This window comes from Orcinus orca, chromosome 7, assembly GCF_937001465.1.
Source record: "Orcinus orca chromosome 7, mOrcOrc1.1, whole genome shotgun sequence".
NCBI classification, from domain to species: domain Eukaryota; kingdom Metazoa; phylum Chordata; class Mammalia; order Artiodactyla; family Delphinidae; genus Orcinus; species Orcinus orca.
The window spans coordinates 120,642,555-120,661,569 of record NC_064565.1 but is presented as its reverse complement, the minus strand read 5'-3'; the positions used below and the strand labels follow the sequence as shown (position 1 = coordinate 120,661,569).

Below are 19,015 nucleotides of genomic sequence, written 5' to 3'. Positions count from 1 at the left end.
CCCGAACCCCAGGCCGTGTGGCCCCCCGGGAGGCCCGAGCCCAAGCATGCCGTCGAGGTGTGTGTCCGGGGCCTGCAGGCAGCAGGAGGGGGTCCTGGCCAGCAGCCGGGACAGCAGCCCCCACCCAGCCGGTTCTGTTCCTAAAGGCGCTTCCCGCCATCCCAAGTTCCAGCGTCCAGCCCAGCTGCTGCCGAGCGAGGGGCCGGCACCTCCGCCAGGTCCCGGAAGGAGCCGTGGCATCGGGCAACAGAGGGGACGGACAAGGGACGCAGGCGAGGGGGCACCTTCGGGGTGAGCCGACACAGGCTGCGCAGAGGGGACCCGGCCCTCCAAGTTGAGGACAGCCTGCCCAGAGGGCAGCAGCTCTTGCATGCCCACGGGGGCGGCTGCACGTCCACCCAGGTCAGTCTGGCACTGGAGCCCGCGGGGCAGCACCTCAGCTGCCTGGGCGACCAGCCAGCAAGAAGCGTGAATGACACCCAGTGGGATAGGCCAGGGAAGTGTTCACACACGTGTACTACACACACATGAACACACACACATACCTATGCACACACAAACACACCACACACATATACACATATACAAATACCAACCCATGTATAAGCACATGCACACACAGGAACAGGTACCGGTGAACACACACCACACACAAAACACATAAACACATGAACACCTATACAGGCATGAACACACACCATACACATACCTGCACATGAATACACACACGCCTACAAACCTACACACACACACACACATGAACACATACACCCAAACACACACTTTTGGAAATTTAAAATATAAATTTGCATTTAAACTCCCAACAGCATTCTAGAAAGTTTAGAAATGAGGGGGTAAGAAATCTGGGAACCCACCACCTTAACAAACAAGCCAACTATTATTCTTGTGTACAATAAATGGTGAAAATATTTTGTCCCTATTTTTTAATTTGATTCTTAAATTGGGCAGATAAATTAGGCGCTCTTTTTTAACTTCTGGGAAATGCTTCAGAAACAGGATAGAGCAGAAAGTTTGTATTTGCAATCACTATTAACCATTTCCTGTTCCAACCTCAGACTAGCTGTGAATCCACCGCCCTCCCGGGCTGTGGGGCATCATTTCCACTGTGCTCCTCCCAGTCTGGGTCAGAGGTCACTGACACCACCACCCTCCAGCCCCTCGGAAGCAGTTTCAGGATGATCCTCCCACTTGCTGTGTTTCTCCTGTGAATGGAAACGTCCCTCCGGCTCTGGTGGTGCCTCAGGAGCACGGGAGCCCCCTCTCCCCCACTCTCCCTCCGCTCCTGTCCGGCTGTGCGTGTCACCTCGGCCGGCACACCTGGAAACTCTCGGGCCCCTCTTCTCAAGGTAGAAGGGTGGGTGGCCCAAGTAGGGAAATTTCCCCAGGCTCCTAAGAGCTAGACCCTGCGTCCTCAGTGCCCGCTTTGCTGAGAACCTTCTGGGCCGCTGGCTTCCTTCACTGCTGGTCCCTGGGCTTCTGCAGTTGGTCGGGCAGGAAGCAGCCGGCAGCCTGATGGACTGGGTAGAGGTGGGGTGCCCCGCAGACACAGAACACACCCCCCGCAGCACCTTGCACCCAGCCACCCACGGATCCCAGGACCAAAGCTGCTGCTCACCCAGGCCCTGCACATGGGATCCTCCCAGCGGGACCACCCCAAACTAGATCCACCCAGTGCACCTCAGCGGAGAAGAGCCAAGTGTGCCACCTGCCACGGAGCACATGCGGGCACAGCGACGATCCCAGTGGAGACAAACGCATGCGTGGACCACTGTCCATGGGATCGTGCAGCATGAGAGACCCACCCCGCAGGCCACTGCCGGGCCATCCCACTGTGTGCTTTGTGGAGACAAAAGTATATGCTGGAGGATGGACCAGTGGATGCAGGGTGAGAGCGGAAGGGAGATGGGTGTGGCTCAGAGAGGCACAGGGTGTCCCGTGGTGACAGACCTTGGCATCATCTCAGAGGGCTGGATGCCAGGGCTGTCACATGGCTACATCGTACAGCACTAAACACACACAGGTCAGTGAACTAAAACAAGGCCCTCTGCACTCCTCTGCTGGGCCGTACCCATGGCAGCATCCTGGTTGTAATAGCAGATGGCAGTTGTGCAAAATGTTATCACAGAGAGAGACTCGGCCCCACGTGCAGAGCCAGCTCTGTTATCCTCACAACTGGGAGCACACCCGCGATCACCTCAATGACAACGACACACAGCTGTCGTCACTGGAAAGCCCACTGAACTGGGGGTCCCCTGTTGGCTCTGATGAACCCAGTGCAGCGCCTGGTCATGTGAGAGGGTAATAGGTGGGACCAGGGGAACGGAGGCCCTGGTTGGGACCCCGGCTGGAATCTCCCAAACCTGAAGGGGTGAAATAAGGACGCAGGACAGAGAGGACAGGGCCAAACATCAGGGGACACAGAAAGGAGACAGATGGAGCCCTGACCTTCCCTCTTCCCTCCATCCAGGGAGCCTATTCTGTCCCTAATGAAGGATGGTGAGGGAGGGGGACAGGTGGGCACAGTGTGTGGGGTGGGCACGGTGTGTGTGGTGGGCACAGTGTGTGGGGGGGGGACTGTGTGTGTGTGGGGGACGGTGTGTGTTGGGGGGACGGTGTGTGTTTGGTGTGACAGCATGTGTTTGGATGGGGGTGTTTGGGGGAGAGTGAGCTGATAAGCACGGGGGAGCTGACTTTGGGGGGCCAGCACCCCGGAGGCTCTGGGGCTCCTACCCCATCCCTCACTTGCCTGCGTCCCTCCCTGGCTCTGACCCAGTTGCTCTGCTGGTCCTGCCGACCCCAGGCCATGTGCACCCCCTCCCCACCTCCACAGTCTCTGGGCCCCTTTCAGCCTCCTGAGTCTGGGTCCCCCCCCCCAGCCCACAGTCCCAGGGGTGTCAGCGGGGCAGGGGTTAAGAGGCCGGAGGGAGGGGAAAATCAGGAGGGGAGAGGAAGGGAATGGGGGGAGAGGAAGGGAATGGGGGGAGAGGAAGGGAATGGGGGGAGAGGAAGAGAATGGGGGGAGAGGAAAGGAAGGGGGGAGAGGAAGGGAAGTGGGGAGAGGAAGGGAAGGGGGGAGGAAGGGAATGGGGAGAGAGGAAGGGAATGGGGGTGAGAGGAAGAGAAGAGGGGAGAGGAAGGGAAGGGGGGAGAGGAAGGGAAGAGGGGGAGAGGAAGGGAAGGGGGGAGGAAGGGAATGGGGAGAGGAAGGGAAGGGGGAGAGGAAGGGAAGGGGGAGAGGAAGGGAAGGAGGGAGAGGAAGGGAAGTGGGGAGAGGAAGGGAAGGGGGAGGAAGGGAATGGGGAGAGAGGAAGGGAATGGGGGTGAGAGGAAGAGAAGAGGGGAGAGGAAGGGAAGGGGGAGAGGAAGGGAAGTGGGGAGAGGAAGGGAAGGGGGAGAGGAAGGGAAGGGGGGAGAGGAAGGGAATGGGGGGAGAGGAAGAGAAGGGGGGAGAGGAAAGGAAGGGGGGAGAGGAAGGGAAGTGGGGAGAGGAAGGGAAGGGGGAGAGGAAGGGAAGAGGGGGAGAGGAAGGGAAGGGGGGAGGAAGGGAATGGGGAGAGAGGAAGGGAATGGGGGTGAGAGGAAGAGAAGAGGGGAGAGGAAGAGAAGAGGGGAGAGGAAGGGAAGGGGGGAGAGGAAGGGAAGAGGGGGAGAGGAAGGGAATGGGGGGAGAGGAAGGGAAGGGGGGAGAGGAAGGGAATGGGGGGAGAGGAAGAGAAGGGGGGAGAGGAAGAGAAGGGGGGAGAGGAAAGGAAGGGGGGAGAGGAAGGGAAGTGGGGAGAGGAAGGGAAGGGGGGAGAGGAAGGGAAGAGGGGGAGAGGAAGGGAATGGGGGGAGGAAGGGAATGGGGAGAGAGGAAGGGAATGGGGGTGAGAGGAAGAGAAGAGGGGAGAGGAAGAGAAGAGGGGAGAGGAAGGGAAGGGGGGAGAGGAAGGGAAGGGGGGAGAGGAAGGGAAGGGGGAAGAGGAAGGGAAGAGGGGGAGAGGAAGGGAATGGGGGGAGAGGAAGGGAAGGGGGAGAGGAAGGGAATTGGGGAGAGGAAGGGAAGGGGGAAGAGGAAGGGAAGAGGGGGAGAGGAAGGGAATGGGGGGAGAGGAAGGGAATGGGGAGGAGAGGAAGGGAAGGGGGGAGAGGAAGAGAATGGGGGGGAGAGGAAGGGAAGGGGGAGAGGAAGGGAAGGGGGAGAGGAAGGGAAGGGGGGAGAGGAAGAGAATGGGGGGAGAGGAAGGGAATGGGGAGGAGAGGAAGGGAAAGGGGGAGAGGAAGGGAATGGGGGGAGAGGAAGGGAAGGGGGGAGAAGAAGGGAAGGGGGGAGAGGAAGAGAATGGGGGGAGAGGAAGGGAATGGGGAGGAGAGGAAGGGAAGGGGGGAGAGGAAGAGAATGGGGGGGAGAGGAAGGGAAGGGGGAGAGGAAGGGAAGGGGGAGAGGAAGGGAAGGGGGAGAGGAAGAGAATGGGGGTAGAGGAAGGGAAGGGGGAGAGGAAAGGAATGGGGGGGAGAGGAAGGGAAGGGGGGAGAGGAAGGGAAGGGGGGAGAGGAAGGGAAGGGGGGAGAGGAAGGGAAGAGGGGAGGGGAAGGGAAGGGGAGAGGAAGGGAAGAGGGGAGGGGAAGGGAAGGGGGGAGAGGAAGAGAATGGGGGGAGAGGAAGGGAAGGGGGAGAGGAAAGGAATGGGGAGGAGAGGAAGGGAAGGGGGAGAGGAAGGGAAGGGGGGAGAGGAAGGGAAGAGGGGAGAGGAAGGGAAGGGGGGAGAGGAAGAGAATGGGGGGAGAGGAAGGGAAGGGGGAGAGGAAAGGAATGGGGGTAGAGGAAGGGAAGGGGGGAGAAGAAGGGAAGGGGGGAGAGGAAGAGAATGGGGGGAGAGGAAGGGAATGGGGAGGAGAGGAAGGGAAGGGGGAGAGGAAGGGAAGGGGGGAGAGGAAGAGAATGGGGGGAGAGGAAGGGAATGGGGGGGAGAGGAAGGGAAGGGGGAGAGGAAGGGAAGGGGGGAGAGGAAGGGAAGGGGGGAGAGGAAGAGAATGGGGGGGAGAGGAAGGGAATGGGGGGGAGAGGAAGGGAATGGGGGGGAGAGGAAGGCAAGGGGGGAGAGGAAGGGAAAGGGAGAGAGGAAGGGAAGCGGGGAGAGGAAAGGAAGGGGGAGAAGGGGGAGGGACAGAGGGTGAGGGAGAGAGGTGGGCGGGTGAGGAAGGGCCTGCATCGCCCTTTGTGGACACAGTCTGAGCTCTCGCAGATGGAACTGAGGTGAGGGGTAGTGAGGAGACCCCCCCCAGGGTCGGACAACACCTCCCAGCTCAGAGCACACCCCCACCCTCCAGCCCAGCCTCGTCCAGCCCTGGTCCTCAGAGAAGAGCTGAGTCCCCCAGAACAGAGCCTCAGGGCCCCAGTGTGAGTGCCACATGCCTCACGGGGACAGGGTCAGCAGCGAGCAGAGTGCTGGGTGCCTGGAGGCCCTGGGCTGACAGGAGCCCCCCCCCCAGGGCTGCAGCCCCCCGAGGGGAGGCCAGGGGGGAGGGTTTGCCAGGAGATGCCTGTCGGCATGGGGTGTCACAGGGGTCAGCTGCGGCCACTCTCTCCCATACCAGCCACCTGAGCCATCTGGCCAGCTTGCCCCCCGACGCTCGACGCTCTCGGAGCGCACCTGGTCGGCAGGGACCCCTCCCACGCTCCAGGCCTCGCCGTGCTGGGGCCTCAGCAGCTGAGGCTTGGGGAGTGGCCCTCTGTTTGCCGCTGAAGCCTCCTCCGCCAGCGGTGCGCCCGAGACATCGTCTTTGATGCTCTTTTCCCACCGTTTCAGCTTTCTTTAATGTTTTCCCTTCACAGCGAACCCTGAGTGTCTCAGAGCCGGAGCTGAACAGCAGCTGTCGGGCGGTTTCAGTCTCTGTCATCTTAGCCGACGAGACCTACACATTGCGCCACTAATATCAGCAGTTTCATTTTTCCTGTTTTCCATTCATTAGAACAAAACGCTTAGAGCGAAATGCGGTGAATAATGCAATCACTTCACAAATGTTCCGGCTGTGCGGGGGCGGGGGGGGGGGGGGAGGCGGGTCACGGACCCCAGGACCTCCCCCAGCCTGAGGCAAGTCAGTCCTGGAAGGTGAGGTCTGCATTACCTGTCAAGCCCCGGCACTGGAGGGGCTCAGGAAGCTGCTGATAGTGGAAAGATCTGGAAACGCGGCCGCCCCCAGCCCCGACGCCCCTCAGCACAGGGCTAGCAGGGCCACCATGGGGGCAGGGAGGGGCCCAGGACCCTGGGTAGGACAAAAGGGAAAGGGTCTTAGGTGGGCCTGGAGGAAAGGCCCCAGACCCTCACTGCCCACTGGGGGCAGCAGTGTGACCACTGCCCACAGCCCGCCGGGTGGCGGGGGCGGGCAGTAGAGGCCTGGTGGTGCCTGTGGTGCTTCAAACACTGTGGCTCCAGGGACCTAAGACCAGAGAGGGCAGAGGGACGGCTGGGGAAGGGGAGCAGAGAAGACCCTGCACCCCCTCCCAGCGGACCCACAGGCTCCGGAAGAGTCAACAACAAATACAGAGACAAGAATGCCCGGGATGGAGACGCCCCTCCCCCGCAGTGGGAGGAAGGGGGCCAAACCCACCTCCCCCTCCACCTGCCTCGTCTCTCTGTTTCTCTCTCCCTCTCTCTCACCTCGTCTCTGTGCAGAGCATCTCTCTCCCTCCCACCAGCTCCCTGCCCAAGGGCAGGAGGAGGAAGGGGGGGCAGGGGCTTGGGGCGTGGCCCTGCGACCTGACCCGGACACGTTCCTTTCCTCCTGCACTTCTGCAAGCAGTGGAGGAGACAGCATGCCGGGCGGGCTGGCGCTCCGGGCATGGGGACCCCGCGGGCACTGTGGCCACTCGTCTGGGCCGTGCTGCAGCTGGGCTGGCAGCCAGGATGGCTCCTAGGTATGTGGGTCGGGGCTGGGTGGCGGGGGGTCAGGCTGGGCAAAGACCTCCGGTTCTCAGTCTCTGGCGGGGGTGTGGGGGGAACCAAGCCCCTGAGGCCCAGCACGGCCCCTGGCAGGGCGCTGTGTGGCTTTGGGCAGGTGAAGGGCCCTCTCTGGGCTCTGGCTCCTAACCCACTCCCCTCACCTGGTGGTGAGTCCCTTCCTTGCTTGTGAGCAGGCAGGAGTATCCCACCTCTTCCTGGGAGTCCCGAGGGACGGGCAAGCTCATGGCCCTCTCCGTAGGATGAAAGGGCTGGGCGGCCAGAGCCCCAGACCTCGGCCCCACTTGTGTTTTCCTGGGGGGAAGGGACTGACTGGTTCCATGAGGGCACAGGCTGGGTGGCCTGGAGATGTTTCTCCAATTATGTCAAAAGTGCAACAGTTCCAGTAAAGACCCATCCCATCGTGGGCCTGGGATGAGCCCCACCTGGGCCTCTGGACGAGCTGCCCTGGAGCACAGTGCCCGGGCACATCCGGGAGCGTCCACAGCAGGTTCTGGAGAGGGTCCCGGCCCCAAGCCCCTCAGTACGGGCTGTCCCCTAGGCAGGCCCTGCAGGCCCATGGCCAAAGCGGTGCTCAGGGAGAGGCCCCTCCTGGCTGCCCTGCCCTCAGCCACTGCGCCCGGTGCTGCCCTGATGGGAAGGGTTCCCCAGCCAGACCTAGGGCCTGTCCTCTAGACCTCGCTGGGCTCAGGGGTCAAGGGCCCTAGAAGGGCCAAGCCGAGGTGAGGCTGCCTGACCCCCACTGGCAGCCAGTCTTGGATTCTGTGCCCAGAGGCCCTCAGTTGTCTCTGCCTAGCCGGGCCTGCTCAGCACCTGCTCAGCGCCCAGGTCGCCCTGCTTTTTCCCCACACCTGGCCTCGCTCTCAGGATGGACGGAGGAAACTCACGGCTGCAGTCAGTGGTCCAAGAGCCTGTGGCCAAAAGGTGCCCTGTGCGGAGGCTTGCGGAGCCCAGGCACGGCATGCGGTGGAGACGGGGTGTGGGTGGAGACAGGGTGCGTGTCATCCCGGGAGGAGGAACCAAGGCCCGGGGGTTCGGGAGGCGCTGTGACTTGCCCTCGCCACCCACTCCCCACCAGGGCCCCTTCCCAAAGCAGGGGAAAATCAAAACGTGAAAGGGGCCGGCCTTGAGTTCCAGCTGAAGCCGACACTGGTGAGCTTTGTGCCCTCAGGCAGGTCCCTTAACCTCTCTGAGCTGCAGTTTTCCCACCTGCAGTTTGCTGATAATAATGCCTGCTTTATAGCGTCATGAGAATTCGATCTTATAAGAACTGTCTGGCCCAGCCTATGACACATTTTTTTAAGTCAGATATGTGTTATTTTTTTCAACGTACAAACTTGAAAAATATTTGAAAGATACAGAAAAGTTACCGAAACACAGCAGTGAACACCCTCACCCAGAGTCTTCAATTTGGTAACCCTGGCACATTGGCTTTCTGTGTTAGTTTGCTGGGGCTGCCGTAGCAAACTCCCACACCAGGCGAGCGGCTGGAACCACAGAAGCTTATGGGCCGGCGGTTCTGGAGGCTGAAAGTCGGACCTCGGTGTCACGGGGTCCCTTCCTCCCCAGGCTGCGAGTAAGACGTGGTTCCAGGCCTCTCCCAGCTGCAGGCGGTGGTGACGATGCTTGGTGTCCCTCGGCCTGTGGACACGTCACCCCAGCTCTGCTCTGTGTCACACGGCGTCCTCCCGTGTGTGGAGCTGTCCACGCATCCCCTTTTCCCCAGTAAGGACACGGTCGTGTCGGGTTAGGGGCCGCCAACCCCACACCTCATCTCAACGGATCACATCAGCAAAGACCCTGTTCCCAATAAGGTCACATTCCAGGGTGCTGCTGAACGCGGGTATTTGGGGGCCGGCGCAGCCCACAGCCCTCTCCATCCGTGCACTGCTGGTCACCTGAGCGTTAGTCACAGACTCTCCTAACGCCCGGGATGGTGGCTGACGCAGTCCCACAGATCAGATGCCCTTGCGTCCCGAGCCTGCCGTCTGGCTGGGCTCTTTCCCTGACGGAGCCGAGTCCAGACCCTCAGCTTCAGCCGGACGCCACTGTCCTCAGCCTCCTCTGACCTACAGCAGGCATTTTTGTTTGTTTGTTTGTTTTTAATCGAATCTCAATTTTATTTTAGATATGGAAATCCTTAGAATTAGGAGTTTTTGAGGTGTAATCGGCATAGCATTATATTAGTTTCAGGCATACAGTGTATTTGTATTTGTATATATTCCAAAATGATCACCTCAGTAGGCCCAGCTAATATCATCACCATATACAGTTACCAGATTTTTTTCTTGTGAAAAGAACCATCAAGATCCACTTTCCTAGCTACTTTCAAATACGCAACACAGAATTATTAACTCTAGTCACCATGCCGCACATCACACCCCAAGGACTTATTTATTTTATGCCTGGAAGTTTGTACCTTTTGACCACCTTCACCCATTTCCCCAGCCCCTACCTCTGGAAACTGCCGATCTGTTCTCTATATCCATGAGCTCAGTTTTTGTCTCGTTTTGTTTTTTTGGGTTTTTTTTAGATTCCACATATAAGTGAAATCATACAGCATTTGTCTTTCTCTGCCTGACTTACTTCAGGCAGAGAAAGATAAATATTCTCTAGGTCCATCCAAGCTGTCTCAAGTGGCAAGATTTCATTCTCTTTTATGGCTGAGTAGTATCCCATTGTATATATACCACATCTTCTTTATCCATTCCTCTGTCGATGGGCACTGAGGTCGCTTCTGTATCTCGGCAATTGTAAATAGTGCTGCAGTGAACATTGGGGTGTATATATCTTTTAAATTAATGTTTTCATTTTCTTCAGACAATACTAAGAAGTGAAATTGCTGGATCACATGGTAGTTCTGTGTTTAGTTTTTAAGGAACCTCCGTACTGTTCCAACAGCATCTGTGCCAGTTTCCATTCCCTTTTCTCCATGTCTTCTTCACCACTTGTTATCTCTAGACTTCTTTTTTTTTTTTTTTTTTTTTTTTTTATCTCTAGACTTCTTGACGAGGCCATTCCGACGGGCGTGAGGTGATACCTCATTGTGGTTTTTACTTGCATTTCCCTGATGATCAGTGATGTTGAGCATCTCTCTTTTCATGTGTCTGTTGGCCATCAGCATGTCTTCTTTGGAAAAATGTCTCTTCAGGTCCTCTGCCCACTTTTTAATCAGATTGTTTGTTTTTTTGCTATTAAGTTGTAAGAGTTTTTTATATACTTTGGATATCAACCCCTTATCAGATATCTGATTTGCAAGTATTTTCTCCCATTCACTATGCTGCCTTTTCATTTTTTGATGGTGTCCTTTGCTGTGCAGAAGCTTTTTAGCTTGACGTAGCCCCACCTGTCTGTTTCTGCTTTTGTTGCCGCTGCTGGCATTCCTGAAGGAGCCAGGCCAGGCGTGCAAGCACCTGCCACCTGGGAGGTCACAGACATGATGGTCCTTCTTGGGGCACCCATCGGAGACCCGTCGTACGGGGTCGCTCCCTCTGGGTCCACTGCAAAGCACGGTGGTGGGGGGAGAGGTGCTCTTCTCCCTTCGGGATGAATCAGAGACCTGAGGTAGGGACCCAGCAGTCCGCTGGGCAATGCTTTCAGCACCCACTGGTGGGTGTTGCCTAAATCAGGTGTTAGATGGTAGCTGTGAAATGTGGTCTCTAAGGCCGCCCTGAGCCCGTGCCAGGCCTCCCTCCACGGGAGCCGGGCCGGTGCCACCTTGGTGCTCACAGTGTGCCCCACACCCAGGCACCCCCCAGGGTCTCTCCCTCCTGACCCTGCTGAGGCTCAGCGGCTCTCTCCTCAACCCACTCCCCAAACAGAAAAACAAGCCTGGAGACCCCTCACTGACATTCCATTATTACATAAATAGACAACATTTAAATTTTCAATTACTCAAACAACATAAGAAAAGATGCACAGACATTCATCCTGCAGGGATAAAGGGGACCCCAGGACTCGGGAAGAAGCTCTGTTAGCATCCCAGGCCAAGGCTGATGTAGAGGGGTGGGGGTCACACAGGAGCCCAGGCCCCATCTGGCTCTCCCGCCTGTTCCCAGCGCCATCTCAGCCCTGAGGTCTCCGGCCCCACACTCCCTCTGCTCTGCTTCCCGTGATGCTTCTGGGCTCTCGTTCCAGGGAACCATCTTTCTCCATCTGGGGGGCCTCTGAGCGCCCCGTGAGGGTCCCCCCTGTGGCCCTGCACGCTGGCCGGGCCGCCGGGAGCCCCTGACAGCCAGGCACCCTGTGCCTTTGGGGAGGCGGGTGCTTCCTGGTCAGTGTTGGGTCCCGAGCGGCCCCGGGTGATGGGCTGTCCCCTCCCACACTACCCCACGGACACTGCCCTTGACCTGTGTCCCAGGCCGGCCCCCCAGCAGCTGCATCCAGCCCCTGCCTCTGCCCACACTGTGAGGGTCCAGGGGGGGCGGGGGGGGACAGGCATCCAGGTAGGGCTGTGCTGGGGTAGGGGTCTGAGGGGCAGCAGGGAAGCCATGCAGAGAACCAGGCCAGGGACCTACGTAGCCCAGGGTCCCAGCTACTCAGGTCCAGATTCTGTGAGAGCCCCACAGAGAGCAAGCAGGTAGACAAGAGACTCAAATGGCCACCAGTTCAGGCTGGCGAATGGGGGTGGTGGTGAGGGCCTGCACTGAAGACGAGCGGGGCCCCCATCCATGCAGGGCTCGTCAGCAAAGGTCCCCACAGGCGCTCACGGGGGCCCTGATGGAGGGGCCTGTGCAGGAAGGGAGGCTCCCCAGGGGGCTCACTCGAGGCCTTGGCAGGTGGGAAAGGGGGGGTGGCGTGGACACAGGACGGCTGGGAGCACAGTCTGGGGGGCACCACCCAGAACAGCGGCTCCTGGGGTACCTGTGAGGCGCCCTGGGTCTCCGGACCCAGATGCGGGCTCGCTGCGGGTGGGAGCCCGGAGGTGGGGGCGCCCAAGGGCCTTGTGCAGAGCAGGACTCTCGGATCCGGTGCACCATCACCCCCGCGCGACTTTGACCAAATCTGTGTCCAGCAGGTACCGAAGCGGCGGCAGGGCGGTGGCAGGGGAGCAGATGCGGGCCCCGCGGGGCAGTGGGCCTGGCTGAGAGGGGAGGCCTGGCCGCCCTCAGGCCGCCCCGGCCTCCCCGCTGCCCCCGCCCCTCCTTGCCAGTGGGACGGGCCTCCACAGAGATGCGAAGACGACCGCCAGCCCTGCACAGAGCTGCCCCTCCACAGGGGCTGGGGGTGTCCCCCTCCCTGGAGGAGCGGGCAGGGGGCTGAGGGGGGCTGGGTCTTGGGGGGCAGCCTCAGGCCTGCCACGGTGTGCAAATCAGGGGCCACTGCGCAAGCTCCCAGCATGAGCCGTCCGCAGGGGCTAAAGCACCGGGTGTGGGTTTGGCCACATGTGGGTCCCAACGGGGGCCCCTCCCTGCGACCTGGGCCATCACGTCAGCCTGGACTCTGTGTGGGGTGCGGCTGGGCATCTCCTGGGAGGGGCTGCCCCACCCCCAACCCCCCAGCCAGCGAGCTGGGTGTGAGGGCGTGCACACCCGTGCGTGTGCGTGCCAACGTGAGCTGCGTGTGTGTGTCGGCGAGGCGGGCCCCTGCACGTGGCGGGGCATCCCCAGGTGGGGCCTGCAGACAGAGCCCAGGCTCGTCCGCGCTGGCCTCTGGGCACCAGTCCGCAGTCGTGGCACGCTCAGTCAGCAGTGCCCACGGGGGGAGTGGAGGGGGCGCTCCCAGCTCTGAGCTGGTTCTGAGCTGGAGCCTGCCGGGGCTGGGTTCTCCGTGGGACGCCCCCACCAGCCCAGCCCGGCCTCCCAGTTACCCTCCCCCTCCCCCAGCGCAGGGAGCGTGGGGGTCAGGCCTGTGGGGACTGGCAACTGGGACTCAAGGAGGGAGAGGGTGAAGGCCCTTAAACCACCACTGCAGAGGGGGAAAAGCGAGGGCCTGGAGGTCAGAGCCAGATCGCAGCCTGGCCCCAGGTCTCAGTAGAGTCAAAGGACAAAGTCCCACCCCGGAGCGGCCCGTGAGAGGCGAGCACCCGTCCCCAGAAGCACTGCACAACCTTCCCATCGACAGGCCGTGGGAGAGTGGGCGGGGAGGGTCTGGTGGGCGGGCTCCATACCCCTTCCGCACACCTGCCCACTGCTCCTCTCTCCACCCCTCAGATGCCCCCAGCAGGCCCTGGAGCCCCCTCACCTTCTCCCCGGCCCGGCTCACTGTGCCCGAGGGGGCGAACGCCACCTTCACCTGCAGCTTCTCCAGCAAGCCCGAGCACTTCGTCCTCAACTGGTACCGCATGAGCCCCAGCAACCAGACGGACAAGCTGGCCGCCTTCCCCGAGGACCGCAGCCAGCCTGGCCGGGACCGGCGCTTCCACGTCACGCCGCTGCCCGGCGGGCGACACTTCCACATGAGCATCATGGCCGCCCAGCGCAATGACAGCGGCGTCTACTTCTGTGGGGCCATCTACCTGCCCCCCAAGACGCAGATCAACGAGAGCCGGCCTGCGGAGCTCACGGTGACAGGTGAGGGCGTCGGAGACCCGAGGGCATGGGTGAGCAGGGCGGGGTCTGGGCAGCCAGCAGGAGCAGCCTCAGCCATGGGGCATCGTGGGCAGGGGTTGCCAGGCTCCATTCCAGGGCTCTGTCCCACACCCAGGACCACGGCGACCCACGGCCCTGGCTCTGCATGCCTGGAAGCACCCCCAGACCCACTTGTCCTCGAGGAAGAGGCCGGTGGCAGGCGCCTCTCAGGATGAGCTCGTGCTCGGAAGCTGTGCCGGGGTGCAGGCCGGGGCGAGACTGGTCAGCGCAGGTCTAGGACTCGCAGAGGGCAGGGCCCTGGGTCCCCGGCTCTGACTCCTGTCCTGTTGCCCCTGCAGAGGGAGTCCTGGAGCTGCCCACAGAGCGCCCCAGCCCCCCACCCAGGACCGAAGGCCAGTTACAGGGCCTGGTCGCCCGTGTCACAAGCGTCCTGCTGGGAGCTCTGCTGCTGGTGCTGCTGACCTGGGTCCTGGCAGCCGTCTTCCTCTGGGCCACTCGGGGTAAGGCCGCGCCAGTCCCCACAGGCGCAGCCCACAGTCTCCCTCCCTTCACCCCTCCCCTGCTCCTACCCCCTCCATGTCCCCCCACAGGGAGGGGCCAGACTGGGCTTCCCAGGGTCTGTGGTCCCCTCACAACCCCTGTGCCTGCTCTCAGGAGGGGTGTGAGGGAGGGGAGTGGGGAGGGCAGCCCCCCCGCAAGGCTGAGTCACCTCAGGCTGCACCTTAGGCTGCAGGACACTGAAAGCTCTTCTAACCGCTGGGCGCCCAAGGTGAAAGCCACAGCCACCGCAGGCCTGGAGACCGCTGAGGACACCCCACCCCTTGAGTGGGGTAGGGGTGCAGCCCAGCTGAGAGCAAAGCCCCTGTGGGAGGTCATCTCTCCAGGGAATCGCTCTTTCCGCCTTTAAATATTTTTGAGAACGTGCGGGGATCACTGATGATGCGCCCGCTGTGTGTGCTGCGCCAGCCGAGCAGGCGCTGCGCACTGGGCTGGGCCGCACGTGAGGCCTGGAAGCCAGGCGGGCCCTGGGGACCAGACAACCCAGGTCCCTTCCCAGGGACCCCTGAGACCCCCGCCACGACAGCAGGGCCTCGGGGCTCCCTGACTCGTGTGCTTCTCTGCAGAGGGCTGCGCGCGCAGGAGCGAAGACCAGCCTCCGGTGAGCGTCCTTCCCTTGGCGGTGCCGTTGCCTCGGCCGCACCTCCCGGGGGGGGCGGGGCGACTGCCGGGGTGGGGGGGGCGGCCTCAGAGCAGCCACGCCCCTCGCGCGCCACCGCTGCGTGTCCGAGGTTGGGTGGCCAGCCCTGCCCTGCTGTGCGCGCGCGTTTGAGAGAGAGAGAGAGAGAGAGAGAGAGAGAGAGAGAGAGAGAGTGTGTGTGTGTGTGTGTGTGTGTGTGTGTGTGTGTGTGTGTGTGTGTGTGTATGTGTGCGTGTGTGTGTGCGCGCGCGCCCCTCGGAGACCGACGACCCGTCCTTTCTTCTCTCCCCAAGAAGGAGGGCTCCTCCACCGGGCCTGCGTGCACCGTGGACTACGGGGAGCTGGACTTCCAGTGGCGAGAGAAGACCCCGGAGCCCCCGGCCCCCTGTGTCCCGGAGCAGACCGAGTACGCCACCATCGTTTTCCCGGGCAGGCCGGGCTCCCCAAGCCGCAGGGCTTCCGCAGACAGCCCGCAGGGGCCCCGGCCTCTGAGGACTGAGGACGGACACTGCTCCTGGCCCCTCTGACCGGCTTCCTCGGCTGGCCCGAGTCCTTCAGACCCTCCGCCAAGAGCCAGGGGGGCACCTTCCCTGGAAGAGCACAGAGTGGTAGGGCAGCCCAGGAGGTGAGCCTGTCCAAGGGTGACCACGCCCACCCCTGCCAGCACCTGCCAGCCCTGCCCGGCTCCGTGGGCGGGGGAAGGAGCCTCACCCCGGACTCCAGACCCAGTCTCAGGCTGAGCTGGCCAGAGCCTCCCTCCTACACACGCCAGCTGCCTCCCAGGAGGGCCTGGTGCCTGGACATAGGGGCCCGCGGGTCCTGGTTGGAGACTCCGCCTTGGAGCGGCCTGGTAGGTCCAGCACGGATCCCTCGTGGGGCGCACGGGGAAATGCACAAGGTCAGGGCTCCCCTGGGGCCTCGTGTTCCCCCAGGCCTGGAAGAGAGCTCCTGGCGGCGGTGGGGCCCCTCCACCCTCACGTGTGCCCAGGCCCGTCATGCAGCCCAGGAAACAGGCAATGAAGGGAGCTGGCGGAGCTGGAGTCACGCCGCCGAGGCCATCCTGGGGGCCCTGGTGTCCCCCGTGTATCCCCACTTCTCCTTGGCGCCCATTCACAGTGCTACTTAAAGGGGCCTCCGCCGGGCCCCCTCCAGGGCACTGGGGCAGGTGCGGGGCCCCCTCGGCAGGGACCCCTCCGACGGAGCCGCCACTCCCTGTGGCCTGCACACAACGTCCGGGGCAGCTGGGTGTGGGGGACTCTGAGGCACGTGTCCCTTCTAGGGGTTCACGCACACTTCCTTGCTCTGTTACACTGTAATTAAAGAGTGATGAAAGCTCTAAGAAAGGCGCCGAGGGATTCCCTGGTGGCGCAGTGGTTGAGAGTCCGCCTGCCAATGCAGGGGACACAGGTTCGTGCCCCCAGTCCGGGAAGATACCACATGCCGCGGAGCGGCTGGGCCCGTGAGCCATGGCCGCCGAGCCTGCGCGTCCGGAGCCTGTGCTCCGCGGCGGGAGAGGCCACAACAGCGAGAGGCCCACGTACCGCAAAAAAAAAAAAAAAAAAAATGGCGCCGAGTTTTCCTGCTCACTCATTGGACACCGGCCTGAAGAAGTAGGATGCGCCAGCCTGCCCGGCCTGGCCCTCACTATCCCAGAAACACACTGGCCCTTCAAGGCCCCTCCTCTCCGTCCCCACCACACTCACGCCCACAGCCTGAAACCCCTCCGTCTTCAGGGGGCCACCGGGCACCGCCCCCCAGAAGCCCTCTTCAGGCTCCACGTCCCTGGGTCCCGTAACCCCCTGCCCCCGAACCTGGCACAGGACGTCCCCAACTGAGCAGCTGTGCCTGAATGTCCTGCCCCAGCCCCACGTGTCCCCACACCAGGCCGGCGGGGGGATGGAGTGGGCAGGCGAGCGAGTGGGCTGCCGCAGGCTATGAGTGAGCAGGTGCCAGGCTGCTGGGGGGGCTGGCATCTGTGGGGAAACCCAGTCCCTTCCCCTCTACAAACTGGATGATGGTTCAGTCCCCCAGGGAGGGGATGCACTGCCACCACACAGGTCATCGGCTCTTGTCCCTGACTACCGTGACAGACACCCCCAACCTTGCCCCCTCCCCCCCCGCAGTGAGCCTCGTCCAAACCCGCAGGTGCAGGGAGCACAGCAGCCCCCACCAGCTCCTCAGCCCTCGAGCTCACACCCTGTGCCTGCCATCCTGGAGACTGACCCAGGCAGAGGGAGAGTCACCGGGTCTGGGACACTGGAGGGAACACTGCTGGTGAATTTTGCAGACGACGCGGGCTTTTGTGCCTGGAAAACCCAGGAGGTTCTGTGGGGAAACTGCTATGGCAACAGGAAAATCTAGTCCAGGAGCAGCTGTAAGATTAACATCCCGAAATAAATGGCTTCCGTACATCCAACGGTAACCACTTAGAAGAAAAAGTGATAGCGAATATTCCGCCTATGACAGCAACAGAAAAGATTGTGTTCAAGGCGTAGATTCAGTGAGAAAAGCACGAACCAGCAGGAGAGTAGAGTACCGGCGTGGCCTGGTGATCTGGGGAGGATGCCGCGACGCCATCGAGACGTCAGTTCTTCCTAATTCTACAAATTTAATACGATCCCTGTGAAAACCCACATTTCTGCAACCGTAAAGTTCATCTGGAAAAATAAACAGGCAAGTAACAGCCAAGGAAACCAGGAAAGGAAAGTGAAAGAAGAGCAGCTTTATCAGATCTAATACTGATGATCATTAAAACAGTGGCGTTAGCACATGAAAAGGCAGGAAGAGAGCCAATGAGTGGGGAACCATAGACTTCCTAGGTGGTGCTGGGACAGCACAGCTATTTGGAAAGTATAGTATAGTAAGGTAGATACATCCCTCCTACCCTGTGCTTGCATCAATCCCAACCCTATGAGACACAGGAGAAAAACCTACCAGACCTTCACAGGGATGCCGGCTCACCCTAGGTGCCATGGAAGAGAAGATGGGGAAATTCAGCTGTGTAAATTGGGGAAAACCCTGTAGCACATCAAAAACATCATCACGAGCAGACTGGGGAAGGAATTTGCAATATCACGCAGAAGGGTAACGCTCCAATTATAGAAAGGTCTAAAGTCGGGGAGACAGCAAGGTCAGAGTTGCAATGGAAAAGCGAGCCAGAGAAATGACGGACTGTTCACGCACATGCCTCCCACATGTTATGTGCACACATATCCCTTAAACAGGGAAAGGATGCTTATTTTCACTCAAAATAAGGAAACTGCAGATCACAGCCACACCTCTTCACCAGCCAACTCGGAAAGCTTGACTACACCCTGGGCGAGGATGCTGGGAAGCCGCTGCTTAGCACTTAGTGGAGCATTTGCCCTTCACTCCTGAGCCCCACCTGTGCAACACCTCCCGGGGGTACCAGCAGAAACGGGAAGCACGTGGGGTTCACTGTGCTGGACCTGATGGCTGAAGGTAGGGAGGCCCCGGGGTGGCAGGAGAAGGGGCCCCGCCCGGACTCTGGGTGAACTGGCTCCTGGGCGGCCGCCAGCCCTCAGGTGTGTGCAGGAGGGATGGAGACACTCGGCCCCGGAGCACGGAACCAGGTTGGGGTCCGGTCAAGAGACAAGTGGGCAATCTGAGCATCAAAACTGCCAAAATTAACATGAAAAATCTAATTGATTCACACTCTGAGCAAGTTTAAAAGACCACGAGCTCATACTGATACTGGAAAAATTTTTTTAAGATGAAAGATCAGGGAGGGAAGGAAGTGGCCTCGGGTGTGCTGGCAGTGCCGGCCGCCCTGGCAGCCGCGCTCAGATAAGAAGTGAGACCGAGAGCGACACTCAGCACTTTGCATCCGCCTTCCCGTAAGGCGGCCCCTGCCACCTGCCGCCTGTCGCCTCTCACTTTTTCCGTTCCCCTGCTCTGCCCCAGCCGCGTGTGTCACCGGCCTGGTGGGGCATCGCGCCCACCCCCCGCCCACACCCGTTCCAGCGGGTCAGTCTCTGCATCAGCGTCTGTGCATGTCACGGAGCCACAGCGTCGGGGAAGGGGGAGAGGGGGAGGGCGGGTCTCAGGGCTCCCTGCTCCCAGCCTGAGACCCCGGCAGCCCACCAGGTTCCAGGTGCTCCCTAGCCGAGCCCCACCTGGCAGCCCCTCTGCCCAGCAGAACACCCCCTCGGGCCACCTGTGCCCTCCCGGTCCCTGGCTGCTGTGCGGGGAAGTGGGGGTGGCCAGACACCTCACCATAGGAGTCCGAGGTCCCACAAGGCCTGCGGGAAGGGAGGGGGGCGCTGTGGCCAAGGCCAAGGCCAAGGCCTCCTGGCAGCAGAGCT

At 61.1% G+C, this 19,015-nt stretch overlaps 1 protein-coding gene across 2 annotated transcripts; it reads left to right on the top strand.

The window, feature by feature from the left end:
* The first annotated feature begins 6,676 nt into the window (after window positions 1–6,676).
* Window positions 6,677–18,382, top strand: PDCD1 (programmed cell death 1). Of its 2 annotated transcripts, none has more exons than XM_033423429.2 (5): window positions 6,677–6,919; window positions 13,115–13,474; window positions 13,831–13,992; window positions 14,617–14,651; window positions 14,987–18,382. In XM_033423429.2, the coding sequence occupies exons 1-5, from the start codon at window positions 6,844–6,846 to the stop codon at window positions 15,215–15,217; spliced, it is 864 nt and encodes a 287-aa protein (XP_033279320.1). In that variant the 5' UTR covers window positions 6,677–6,843; the 3' UTR covers window positions 15,218–18,382. The 2 variants fall into 2 exon arrangements, with proteins under 2 accessions (XP_033279320.1, XP_004262561.1); XM_004262513.3 differs by having other exon boundaries at window positions 6,681–6,919; window positions 14,984–18,382.
* The last annotated feature ends 633 nt before the right edge of the window (window positions 18,383–19,015 follow it).

What these genes read in the sequence shown, in the direction of transcription:
- PDCD1 (XM_004262513.3), top strand. Translation starts at nt 6,844, where the DNA reads ATGGGGACCCCGCGGGCACTGTGGCCACTCGTCTGGGCCGTGCTGCAG. An exon ending in GCAGCCAGGATGGCTCCTAG is followed by an intron (nt 6,920 to 13,114) that starts GTATGTGGGTCG and finishes TCCACCCCTCAG; the next exon opens with ATGCCCCCAGCAGGCCCTGG. An exon ending in CTTCCTCTGGGCCACTCGGG is followed by an intron (nt 13,993 to 14,616) that starts GTAAGGCCGCGC and finishes GCTTCTCTGCAG; the next exon opens with AGGGCTGCGCGCGCAGGAGC.